Source organism: Garra rufa, chromosome 17, assembly GCF_049309525.1.
Source record: "Garra rufa chromosome 17, GarRuf1.0, whole genome shotgun sequence".
NCBI lineage: Eukaryota > Metazoa > Chordata > Actinopteri > Cypriniformes > Cyprinidae > Garra > Garra rufa.
In genome coordinates this window covers 39,212,107-39,225,170 of record NC_133377.1, presented here as the reverse complement: position 1 = coordinate 39,225,170, position 13,064 = coordinate 39,212,107, and the positions used below count along the sequence as shown (strand labels likewise).

At 36.7% G+C, this 13,064-nt stretch overlaps 1 protein-coding gene across 8 annotated transcripts in view; it reads left to right on the top strand.

Annotated features, from left to right (window-relative positions):
• The window catches only part of rxrba (retinoid x receptor, beta a), a 28,521-nt gene extending 15,887 nt beyond the window's left edge, over positions 1 to 12,634 (top strand). For 5 of the 8 annotated variants that reach the window (XM_073822336.1, XM_073822340.1, XM_073822338.1 and 2 more), the window contains 4 exons: positions 3,718 to 3,759; positions 4,222 to 4,313; positions 6,886 to 6,991; positions 7,094 to 12,634. In XM_073822336.1, coding sequence (XP_073678437.1) covers positions 3,718 to 3,759; positions 4,222 to 4,313; positions 6,886 to 6,991; positions 7,094 to 7,241 — 388 coding nt within the window. In that variant the 3' untranslated portion in view covers positions 7,242 to 12,634. The remainder of the gene's footprint in view (positions 1 to 3,717; positions 3,760 to 4,221; positions 4,314 to 6,885; positions 6,992 to 7,093) is intronic. The other 3 variants (XM_073822342.1, XM_073822341.1, XM_073822339.1) reach the window with 1 other exon arrangement.
• The last annotated feature ends 430 nt before the right edge of the window (positions 12,635 to 13,064 follow it).

Genomic DNA, 13,064 nt, shown 5'->3' with positions numbered 1-13,064 from the left:
ATATATAATTTTTTTTTTTTTTTTTTTTTTTTTTTTTTTTTTTTTACCTCGGATCCACTGCAATTTCCCACTGTCCTGACCGCATTCACAACAGCCGGCACATGTAATTATGAACGCACTGATTTGTAGTGCAAACAGTTTTACAGTTTGCTGCATTTTATATTCTTCTCATTATTTCATTACCACAGGTAATGAACCAGAAATTTTTTACATTCACAGAAAACTGCTTCCACGTTAAAAAAATAAGGTGGATGGTGTATATTAATATTTTTTATATTTTGACATAGGTTTTCAAGTTTTAGTTATTTTTTTTATTTTTTTTTAACATTTTAATTAGCATGAGTTTTTTTTGTCAATAGTTATTCATTTTAATTAAGTTTTCCATTTTATAGTTTATTCCTGTGAAGGAAAAGCAGAATTTTCAGTGGCCATTCAATGTCACACAAGTCTTTACAAATCCTTATAATAAATTGATTTGATGCTCATGAAACATTTATTATTATAAATATTGGAAACCGTTGTGCTGCTTTATATGAGAAGAACCACATTCATTTGAAATTGAAATATTTTATAATATTAAAAATGTCTACTGTCACTTTTGATCAATTTAATGCACCCTGGCTAAATATTGATTTCTTTCCAAAAAAAAAATCTTACTGGCCCTAAACATTTAAACAATATGGTAATAGTTCATGTTCACATGGCTTAGTTGGATTAGTGGATTAGTTTACTTTCAGAACAAAAATGTAAGGATAATGCACTCACCCCCTTGTCATCCAAGATGTTCATGTCTGTCTTTTTTCAGTCATTAGAATTTCAGGATTTCTCTCCATATAGTGGATATGTATGGTGCCCCCAAGTTTGAACTTCCAAAATGCAGTTTTAATGCATCTTAAATGCAGCTTCAAAGGGCTCTAAATTTATATACTTTTTAACCTCAAATGCTCGTCTCGTCTCTGTGATGTGCATGCGTAGTCTGTGTGATCCGAGTCAATACAGTTAGGGTATGTCGAAAAATTCCCATCCCGTTTTCTTCCCCAACTTCAAAATCGGTTGGGGAAGAAAACTAGATGGGTGTTTTTCAACACACCCTGACTGTATTAGTTTTTCAACACACCCTGACTGTATTAGTTTTTCAACATACCCTAACTGTATTAATCCGGATTACACAGACTACGCATGCACATCACAGAGATGACAAGCATTTGAGGTTAAAAATTATATAAATTGTCGATTTGTTTTGAAAATAACTGATTGTTTCGCTAGATTTTCCTCGGCTGGGGTCGTTTAGAGCCCTTTGAAGCTGTATTTACTGCATCTTGAAAGTTCAAACTTGGGGGCACCATACATATCCATTATATGGAGAGAAATCCTGAAGTGTTTCTCAAAACATAATTTCTTTACGACTAAAGAAAAAAGACATGAACATCTTGGATAAAGAGGCGAGTACGTTATCTGTAAATGTTTGTTCTGAAAGTGAACTAATCCTTTAACAAGACTTACATTACTCTATTCAATACTTTTCTTCGATTATTTCTTGCAATTATGTAAAAATGTGCATGTGACCTGCTATACTTATGTGTGAGAAGAATTTGGCAAGAAATTGTTGATCGTATAATGATTTGTGGTAAACCTGTGCTCATGTGACTTAACAGCTTTGCTTCTTACGGCACATTTAAGGCTGCAAAGGTGGTTGGATTTTCCTGTGTCATGACAAAGAAAAATACCTTTTACCTCCTGACAGCCTGCCGCCTTGACGCTGCTGTATATAGTGTGCTTTCGTAGACTGACACTGCACGAACAGACAGGACATACACTTACATGCAGACACCTATATGTGCACCAACGCTCTCCTCTGCTTATAGTCTCAACACACTCCCATTTACGTGATCAATACAGCGCTCACGTTATGACGTGTGCTCTGTGAGTCACTATTAATTTGCTGGTTTTTACAGCAAGGAACAAATTTAGCACATTTCTCCCCACAGCTACTCAAAGACTCTATACTTTGTCTTTGTCTTATGCAAATCCAGGAATAATGAGCTACAGGCTGTTGTTTTAAATGAGCTCATTCTAGATGTTGGTGCTACAGTTTGTTGTGATGTTCATATAAAATTGTCTGTCATTGCCATTCATCTTGTCATAATGTCTCTGCTTCAGAAATGAGCCTCCCTGTCCTTGTGCTTCACTGTCCATCTCGTCTGATATTTGCAGCGCTTCATTGTTGTCCTGTCGGTGCCGTGTGATGTGCGCCCATGCTTCCTGCTTTGCTTTATTGGCTTGTGCTTTAAATGCCATTTAACCCTCTGTGCAAAATCTGATGTGTGTTCGCAATCATTTTATGTGCGCTTAATGCAGACATGCTGGATATTATAGTACATAATGCTACCATAACTAAAAGAATGATTTTTATTCCATAACAAAAATATAAGTTTTTTTTTCTCCAGGGCTCAATAATAATGATTTTATTTTTCACATTTTTTTGCTTTTGTTCAGTTTTTCACTAGCTGCATTCACATTCACATATTTGTGTAGATTTAAAAGGTAGAGAAATGTTCTTTTTTCCATTTAAATATTTGTTTGAATGTTTATACATTATGCATTATAAAAGTAGTTTACATGAATTAATTGTCTTGTAATGCACTTATGGATAAATAATTGTAGTCAATAGATTATACAAAATCTACATATTGTTAAACTTTTTAGAGTATGGTGCATTAAACTTCACAGACAAACTTTCAAATATTATAATGCATTTTATTTATTAAAAAAATATGAATGTGAATGCATTACAGCACAGCGTTACATGAATATCTTTATGCATTATAACTAAAGCCTTAAATGTTTCTTAAGAAGCCTTTTTTTGTAATTTGTGACCCTGGACCACAAAACCAGTCTTAAGGGTCAATTTTTTTTAATTGAGAATCATATACTATCTTAATAAATAAACTTTCCATTGATGTATGGTTTGTTAGAATAGGAAAATATTTGGCTGAGATATCATTTATTTGAAAATCTGCAATCTGAGGGTGCATAAAATCTAAATACTAAGGAAATCGCCTTTAAAGTTGTCCAAATGAAGTTCTTAGCAATGCATTTTACTAATCAAAAATTAAGCTTTGGTATATTTACGGTAGAGAAATTTACAAAATATCTTCGTGGAACATAATCTTAGTATCCTAATGGTTTTCGGCATTAAAAAATATATGTAAATTTTGGCCCATATGTATTTTGGCTCTTGCTACAAATATTCCCATGCTACTTAGGACTGGTTTTGTGATCCAGGGTCACATGTGCACTGGTTAGAAATTAAGTGTCAATAATTGCATTTATTTGAACCTTTTTTAACTGATGTTTAACAGATTTTGAAAGAATCTTGGTGAAAAATGTATCAACAGACTTGTTTAACATTTACATGATTCATTTGAAGCATCCATCCTTATTGTTGAGCCCTGGTCTTATACTGTCATGATTTCTTCATGTTATATTGTGTTTGTTTTTTGCTGGGACATTTCAAGCTTTGCTGCTGCCAACCCATGATCCATCTGCCTTCCTTTCAACAAGAGCCTGTAGCTTGTTACTCTTTGAACTGGGCCTACCGCCAACATACGTGGAGTCTTTAACGTCTCTGCCTGGGCCTTTCTGGAGCGGGGAGACATTATATAACAATGAAATGTGAAATGACATTTGAATAACACATTGTGATTGAACACACAGGGAGAGTGCGCACAATGCAGAGGTTGGGGCCATATTCGACAGGTAATAACACTCCGCCACACGCCATAAACAAACAGCAGCAGTCAGGAAAGCCTGTAGCTTGAGACAGTTTATTTTGGATTAGATTATGTCTGGGGCTGTTTGGGGCAGGTAAAGACCTAACTGACCTTGTGGATGTGTGTGAATGCATTTGTATGCGTTGCTTGGAATTTAACAGGAGTGACTGATGGTTTACGTGGCATGCTTTATGTTTTTAAAATGTTAATGTTTCTGATTCTTTTTGTCCTATTAAGATGAAATCTGAAGGCTGTTTTATGATTGTGTTTTGAATAGATTTATATAGTGAAGTGGCTATGAAAACAGCTCCACCGAGCTTTTTTCTATTGCTGATTGTTCTTTGTCGTACTTCAGATACTAACCTGAATCTTCTTTTTTTTTTTTTTGCCTTTCCCATTTCTGCTTTTCATCCCTCGCTCCTTCCCGTCCCCATTTTAATGGCATCAGGGTGCTGACAGAGCTGGTGAGCAAGATGAGGGATATGCAGATGGATAAAACAGAGTTGGGCTGCCTGAGAGCCATCATCCTCTTCAACCCAGGTCAGACCGCACAGTCATTCACATTTAGTTCACATTCATTCATGCTAGGGATGTTCTGATACCACTTTTTCTTTCAAGAATGAATACGATTTCGGCATTGCTTGTAACGATTTAAAAAAAACACGTAGTGATGGGTGAAACTGAGATTTTTAAAACTCCAAATTAAAAATTTACTGTTTTGAAGTGATCCAATACAATTTATCATGAATCATTTGTTTTAAATCCGTACTTCAAATCATTTATCATTAATCATTTGATTTAGATTGGTACTTTGCGAATGAAGATTCGTGAATCATTTACCAAATTAAGAGATTCAAATTAAATGATTTGCGATACAGGAGTTGAAGTGCTGATCTACATTAAATTCAGATCGGGACTTCAGAGTGCGGATCGAAATTATTTGATTTAGATCAGAACTTCAGCGTATGAATCGCGAAGCATTTGATTCAGATTAGGATTTCGGTGCGGGTTTGTGAATCATATTTCAGATCAGGATTTCAGAGCGATTTTGTCAGTCTTTTTTTTTTTTTTTTTTTTTTTTTTCTTAAACCGTAGAAAACATCAAACCATTAATGCAGTACGGTTATAAAAACAAAGTATACCCATACAGATCGCTTAAGAAAATTAACAGTGGTTTTACTATAGTAAAAGTGTAGTATACTTTGTAGTAGGGCTGGGTAAAAAATATCGATTCTCCGATTTTAATCGATCTTCAGTTTAACCCAACGATTTCCCGAATCGATTCTTAATGCACGTGCTTCACGTAAGAGGATATGAATATTCACCTCTCGTCCTGAAGGTGTCACTAGTGTTCCTGCTGAGAGAGTTTTCTCAACTGCTGGTGATCTAATCAAAGCGCAAAGGAGCTATCAGAACATGCTGATCAGCTGCTTTTTTTTTTGCAGAAAAATCTGGTGATCAAAAATAAGGCTGTAGTTAAGAACTGTTAGTTTTATGGAGAGTTAGAATGTTTTGTATACGCAGACAAGGGCTTTATAATGGGCCTGTTTTGAACGTTTTGAATTTAGAAAAATGTTTTATTTCTTAAACATGTTTGAAGTTCTTAATAGATTTCACTGTTGCACATTTACAGTCTTTTTTTTTTTTTTTACAGTAATGTGCATTTTGCAGTTTGTTTACATGGTGTACAATGGATGCACATATTTATGACTTCTTGTTACAGTGTTCATTTAAAATAAAAGTTGTTTAAAATAAACAACTGTGCACCCTATTATTAATGTAGATGTGTATTTCAGTAATAAACTTTAGTAGGAGAGTTTCAGTTACCAGAATTTATATCAAAATATGGATCCCCATGTCTGCAAAACTAACATTTTAAATGAAATATTGATAGCTAATCGATATCGAATCGAATCGAATCGATATCGGAATCGAATCGAATCGAATCGAAACCATAAAATAAGAATCGAATCGAATCGCCAAATTGATCACAATACCCACTTGTACTTTGTAGGGCTGGACGATATGGCAAAAATTTATTTCACGATATATTTCTTAATTTCGGTCGATACAGTATAATTCCGATATCGATATGGACAATAGGAAAGGAAAGGAAAGGAGGTGAAGTGAGGCGAGGCCAAGTATGGTGACCCATACTAGGAATTTGTGCTCTGCATTTAACCCATCCAAGTGCACACACACACCGTGAACACACACCCGGAGCAGTGGGCAGCCATTGCTGCGGCGCCCGGGGAGCAATTGGGGGTACGGTGCCTTGCTCAAGGGACTCACATCAGTCGTGGTATTGAGGGTGGAGAGAGTGCTGGTTATTCACCTTCCCCACCGACAATCCCTGCCGGATCTGAGACTCGAACCCGCAACCTTTGGGTTACAAGTCCGACTCTCTAACCATTAGGCCACGGCTGCCCCCAAATATTATATATATGCAAATGTTTATCGAAATATCGGAAATGGGTTTAAAAATCGTATCACCGATATTGAAAAAAAATTCTATCGCGATATATATTGATATCGTATTATTGTCCAGCCCTAATACTCGAGTAGAAATACTCCATGTGCTTTATTTTTGCAATTTGTATTAGTATATTTTTATGTATCTATTTCTCTTTTTTTTTTTTTTTTGAATTTGAAAGGTGGTTCGATAAGTAAGATCTTAAAATCAAAACTCTTGTTTAAAGTCCTTGAAAGTCCTGGAACTTCATTTTCCAGGGTCTGTACGAACCCTGTGATGTGCTTTATTAAATACAGAGCTATTTACTCAAGATGCTCTCGAAGGAGCTACCAAACATGACTGTACCCGATGTCTGTTGTATATTTAGTGTTTTTACTTGTACAGTTAAATTAATCCATTTTGGAAATCAATTTCAGTCCAAACTCAGAATTGGCTAAGAATATAGTTGTCTAAAGTCCAGTTTAGATCAAGAGGAACAAGTGAGAAAAATATTGCATAATATCACAATAAAAAAAAAAAAACTTTACATCCAGTGACCAATAGATTGTTACACTAGACTTTCCTGTTGACTTTCACTCTGACTGTTCAGTCATTATGGCAGCTTTGCATTTTAGTTATGTGTTTGTGTTTTATGTGCAGATGCAAAGGGATTGTCAAGCCCAAGCGAAGTGGAGTTACTGAGAGAGAAGGTCTATGCATCGCTGGAGGCTTATTGTAAACAGAGATATCCTGACCAGCAGGGCAGGTACGGTACAGTACATGTTCTTGAAGTAAAAATTCAATTTGCAATGTCTGTTAAAGGGATTACAATTGATTGCATTTTCTCTATATCTCACTTGGCTTTCAGGTTTGCCAAGCTCCTCCTCCGGCTGCCAGCGCTGCGCTCCATTGGCCTGAAGTGCCTGGAGCACCTGTTCTTCTTCAAGCTAATTGGAGACACCCCAATCGACACCTTCTTAATGGAAATGCTTGAAGCGCCACATCAGCTCACCTAACCTGGACCAGTCTCGATCCAGTTCAATCCGGTTTGCACCAGGGTATCGCAGTCCCCCCCGCCCTGGACTCTGGGGCTTTACTGTGTCTCACTTCCCATTAACACCTTCCCCCCACAATTCTCTCCTACACCTTCTCCCTACCGCACCTTCAAACCAGTACAGCCCTGAAAAAAAGACTCTTAAGCTGTCTGAAAAAAAAAAAACTTGTTTTCCATGTAACGTTTTACACAGTATGAGCTGTCCAGAGAGATCTTATTTTTCAAATTCCCTGGAGGTTCTAAATCACAAGCTTTGGTTTAAAGACTTCGGCTTCCAGTTTTAGAACTCTCACATTGATTCTAGAGATCTCCGTGTGTTGTTTTTTTGGTTTGTATGTTACTCTGAATGCACGAACTGTACTTTTTTTCTTTTTTTTCTTTTTTCTCGTGTCACTGCAGTTAGATGGCCGTTGGCCGATTTTACAGTGCATGTGTGACGGGGGCGAGAATCTGCCGAGCCCTTTGGCTGGTACGAATCAAGTCGCGGCAGACCTGCCCGTTTGTTTTTTGACTGTGGAATACTGCTAACGTGCTATCTTTGGGATTTTTACCTTGAAAATCCTACTTTGTACTGTACTCATGAAATGAGTCCGATTTATAAACGGCATTGGAAATTCTCGGCCTGCTGCATCTGGCCCTTATGAAATGCAGGCTGGAGTTTTACATTTGTGAATAAATGTATGCAGGTTTTGTTGGACATGAGTTTTCAATCATGTTCCAAGGAGGGCCTAAAGGCACAGATTAAATCTCGCAGGAGAATCCTGCTTTTTTTTTTTTGTGGCGGCAATAGGAGGGTCGACCTTCTTTTTCTTCATTTGTGTTGTTTTTAAATAGGTCGGTATTGGTTTTGGTACCTTCTAGAGGACCTTACACCTTTGCCATTTCTTAATTCCCCCAAGCTCCTTTCATACATTTCGTCACCAATTCCTCAAATGGGAACCAAATCACACCATGCCCCCCAAAAGACAAATATTTATAGTGTGTATGTGTGCTGTGAAGTATGTTCAACCACTCTTGTCCTTTCCACATGATCAGTGTAGCAGGCCTTTTTCTTTTGTTTGTCATCAGGCTTGTTTGGAATTAACTGGTACTAACTTTGGCATAGTAGAAAAAAAACTGTGATTCTGGTTTGTTTAAAGGCTGGAATACACTATACAATTATTAAGTCGATTTTGATCCCAATTAACTGTCTGGAGGAGTTGATGCTCGTTGCCTAAAGTTAGAGCCCTTCACCAGATTGTGGACATTTGGAGTTGTTGATATTTTAAAGGATAACTCCACTTACAAAATGAAAATTGACTCACCCCAGTGTCATCCAAGATGTTCACGTGTTTCTTTCTTCAGTTGCAAATAAGTTTTTTGAGGAAAACATTCCAGGATTTTTCTCCATATAGTGGACTTCAATGGTGCTCAATGGATTGAAGGTTAAAATGCCTCTTCGATGCAGCTTCAAAGGACATTACATGATCCCAGCCAAGAAATAAGGGTCTTATCTAGTGAAACTACATACGACAGATCGGTTTGCTAGATAAGACCCTTATTCTTTGGCTGGGATCGTTAAGAGCCCTTGGAAACTTCATTTTTAACCTTCAATCCGTTGAGCACTGTTGAAGTCCACTATATGGAGAAAAATCCTAAAATATTTTTCTCACAAAACGAATGCGAATGAAGACCATATGATCTTGGATGGCATGGGGGTAAGTAAATCATCAGAAAAGTTTTGGTTTGGAAGTGGAGCATCCTTTAAGCCAATTTTAGAACGTGTATGATGCCCAGTTTTTCCTCTAGCACCATTTACACATTTAACAAGTATGTGATGCCTAATCTGTTCAGATTTAGTGTATTCCAGCCTTGATGAGTCGTAGCAGAATCACCTTCTACATTCCATCATACAGGTTGCTTCCCTCGCAGCAACTCTAACTAAATCTCGCAAGAGCGTGTTGTCTGAGACATCTGTTGTATTTAACAAAGACTAGGCTCGTGTCTGAAAAATCAATCTGAAAGGTTGACGTGTCAAAACCAGCATCCATCACAATCTCTATGCATTTATGTGAGAGCGATAGTCTTGGAGAAAGACTGAACATGCCATCAGGGAAAGAATTCAGGCCATTAAACAATCCAGCAAATGCACCAGTATTGATAGTGGGTACCGCAAACCCAGTTGGTTTCTGTGGCTCAATCCAAGTCATTTTAGGCAGAAGATCAAATACTGACAGTATTTGAAGTTTTTATAAGGAGGAATAGCTTGAGATTGCACATGGTCCCACCTGTTTTGGTGCTAATGATGACAACCCTTAGACATGCATGTCCAAAACAGACGAAATATGCAATTTCTTCAATAAGCTTGAATTTGATATGCCAACTTCTTGTTTCAAATGTAGTATCCAGCTACTACAGATTCCTATTACTATCTGAACTCTTGTACTCAAGTGTTTTATACATCCATGAGGTGCTTAGTATAATCATGCCGAGATCTGATTGATCGGATTCGATGGTTCACATGAGCTGATGGATTGTATTGTAATCCATAATACATTAGCCATTGGTGTGACTGAATCCAGACTTCCATTGATAGCTTCGGATCCCCATGTGTTTGTTTTGTTAAGGCCAGTGGTAGGAAGAATCCTATTTTGAGTCTTTTCAATGTGATCAACAACTGACCTCTGGTCTATAAATTTGGCTTCCCGGTAGTTTAGAGCTTTCTGTATTTTCGTGCATGTTTTGTCTACCCAGGTTTCATGTATCCAGGAATTGAAGCTAATTGGGTTGGTGTTGATGGTCTGCTCTATATCTGAACGGTGGGAAGGCTCATTTGTTCGTGCACTGTATGCTTGTGTTTTATGTTGGTTGTCAGTCACCCTATGGGTGTGCGAAATATGCATACAAGAGTCGTTCTTTGAACATGCAGTGAAATGGCCCCCGTCTCCTATTACTTGATTGCAGTTTGCCATAATTGACTTTCGCTTGGCTATATATTAATCCAGATCATACGCTGTGAGCTTGTGTGTTCGTGTGGCCGACCCTCCCTGTCTTTTGGGGTCCACTTTTATTTTCTCTCCCCAAAAATTGTTACTTTTACATAATTTCACCTTTCTCTAAGGTTGCAAAGCATTTATAAAAACGTAATAAAATAACATAAGGCTTGCACAGGTTTTGTACCATTTGTCTTGTTGCGACAGAACGTGACCCCTGAATTACCAGTGATGCACCTGAACTGTTTCAGCACTGCCAAACAGGTGTGAGGAGCGACTAACCCCTACTGGTTGACTGTGTACTGTGATGATCACTAAACAGAGCCCCATTGCAACTATTTATACAGAGCTGAGTTAGAGATCCGGAGGGTTCTGTTAGTGCGTTTTTTTTTCCTAAGGCCTTTTTGCTGCAATTTTTTCGTCAGACGTGGGAAAGCCCTCCTGATGCCGAGGGATGCGCTCTGAAATATGCACAGTGCAAACTTGAATTGATCTCTGCCTGAAAATGAAGTGGTTATGCACGCTACCGTCTGAGAGCTGATTTGCTTTTATCCGCGTTTGTGGTTTATCACTGAATGTTTGCTTTTGTAAAGAGACTGAGAGAGACAGATGCATAAGATACGAGTGAAGTCATCTGCTGCGAAGGTGAACAAGACAATTATTTTATAAAAAAAAAAATCCTATTGATTTTGAGGTATAATGTATGGTAGCCTGTTTCTGCCATGAATAGAAAATTAAAGGTAATTGCAACTTTTTATCTCACAGTTCTGACCTTTTTTGAATTCTCAGAATGCGAGTTTATTTCTGAGAATTGCTGATATGTTCTCAGAACAGTGAGATGTAAACTCACAATTGTGAGAAAGTCAGATTTATTAGATATAAACTCACAATTGTGACGCTTTTTTTCTCAGAATTGAGACAGAACTCAAATAGCATCTTATAAGTTCACAACTGTAGGACAAACTCGCAAATCTAAGAAATAAACTCTCAATTCTGACTTTTTTCAGAATTGAGATATAAACTCGAAATTGTAACACTGCGTGTTATAAGTCACAATTGCGACACTTGCAATTGAGAAATAGCGTCGCAATTCCGAGAAATAAATGTGCAATTCTGAGAAATAAACTCACAATTGTGACTTTACTCAGAATTGAGTTTGTCTTGTTTTTTTCTTAGAATTGAGGCAGAACTCGAAATTGCGTCTTTTGAAGTTGAAATTTTGAGAAATAAACTCGCAATTGTTTATATCTCGCAATTCTGACTTTTTTTTCTCAGAATTGAGAGATAAAGTCGCAGTTGTGTGTTATAAAGTCACAATTGCAAGATACAAATTCACAATTGTGACTTTTTTTCTCAGAATTGTAAGTTAATATCTCACAGTTAACTCTTTTCTCTTTTCTCAGAATTGAGCTTCTCGCTATATTGACAATTGTGAGACAAACTTGTAATTCCAAGAAAGTCAAAGAATTGCGCGATATAAACACTTGTTAATTTCTTTTTCCTCAGAATTGTGAGAACTTTTCTCAATTGAGTTTATATCTCGCTATCGGGATTTTATAATACACAATTGCGAGTTGTCAAGTCAGAATAGCGAGAGATAAACTCGCAATTCTAAGAACATATCAGTCTTTTTTTCCCCTCAAAACTGGACTTCGTAACAATTCTGACTTTATTTGAATTCCGACTTCTCAGAATTGCATGTTTATGTCTGATATTTAATGTAGTTGTGGGTTTATATCTCACAATTCTGACTTAATAACATGCAATTGCACATTTTTATCTCAATTCTGAGAAAAAAATGTTAGAATTGTGAGATAAATATAGCAGTTACTTAATTTTTTTTTTATTCAGGGGCAGAAACAGGATTCCATAATAATATGACCCGGACATGTTTTTTTTATTTTTTTATTGTGAGATTCACCTGTTCAGGATCACGTTGGACGGATGTACAGCTGAAGGAGGGCTATTTGGCGACGATTTTGCATTTGTAAATGAATGGCCGATGAAAATGGTGATTGTTTAAAGGGAGGCTTTAAGAGATTACAGACTTGATATGAAAGAGCTTTCTTAATTTACTCCCACCAAAAGGAAAAAAAAAAATTGCTTCTCACTGTTTTCTGACTGCTCTTTTCTTAGGTTTTACATCTTTGTGTATCCTGACGTATTAGTGCAAAGCTGTTATGTTATTTGGGGTCTTTTTCCCCCATCCCACACCCTTCCCTCTTCATTTTTTCTCGTCTAGTTTTTAATCTGTCTCCAGCAGTTGAGAAAATGACTGACTGTACTGAGTGTGGAGAAAGAGAAAAATGTCTTTTTGCTTTATTGTCTTTAAGAATCTGTTTTGTTGGATGTATCATGTGTAAGTAAAGGTTTTAATACAGCACGGCTGTGTGAACTTTCTATCATCTTTTCACAATCTGCCTGCCTTGTCGCAAACAATTTGAAGTATTTTTTACATTTATGTGTTCGAGTTTTACATAAGGTACATTACACTAGTGTTTTTTTTCTTATTTCAAGCAGTATCCTGTTAATAATAAAGGTGCTTCACAATGCCATGGAAGAACCTTTTTGTCTAAATGGTTCCATAAAGAACCTTTGATATCTGAAGAACCTTTGTTTCACAAAAGGTTTGTGGTTCTTCAGATTATAAAAACTTAAGAGATGCTTCTTTAAAGAAACTTTGACTGAATGGTTCTTTGTGGAACCAAAAATGGTTCTTCTATAAAAGTAGGTGATGAGAATTAAGCTCAAATCACTAGTATTTTAGTATTATTGAGATACTTTATTATAGTATTTGTTAATATTTTGAATTA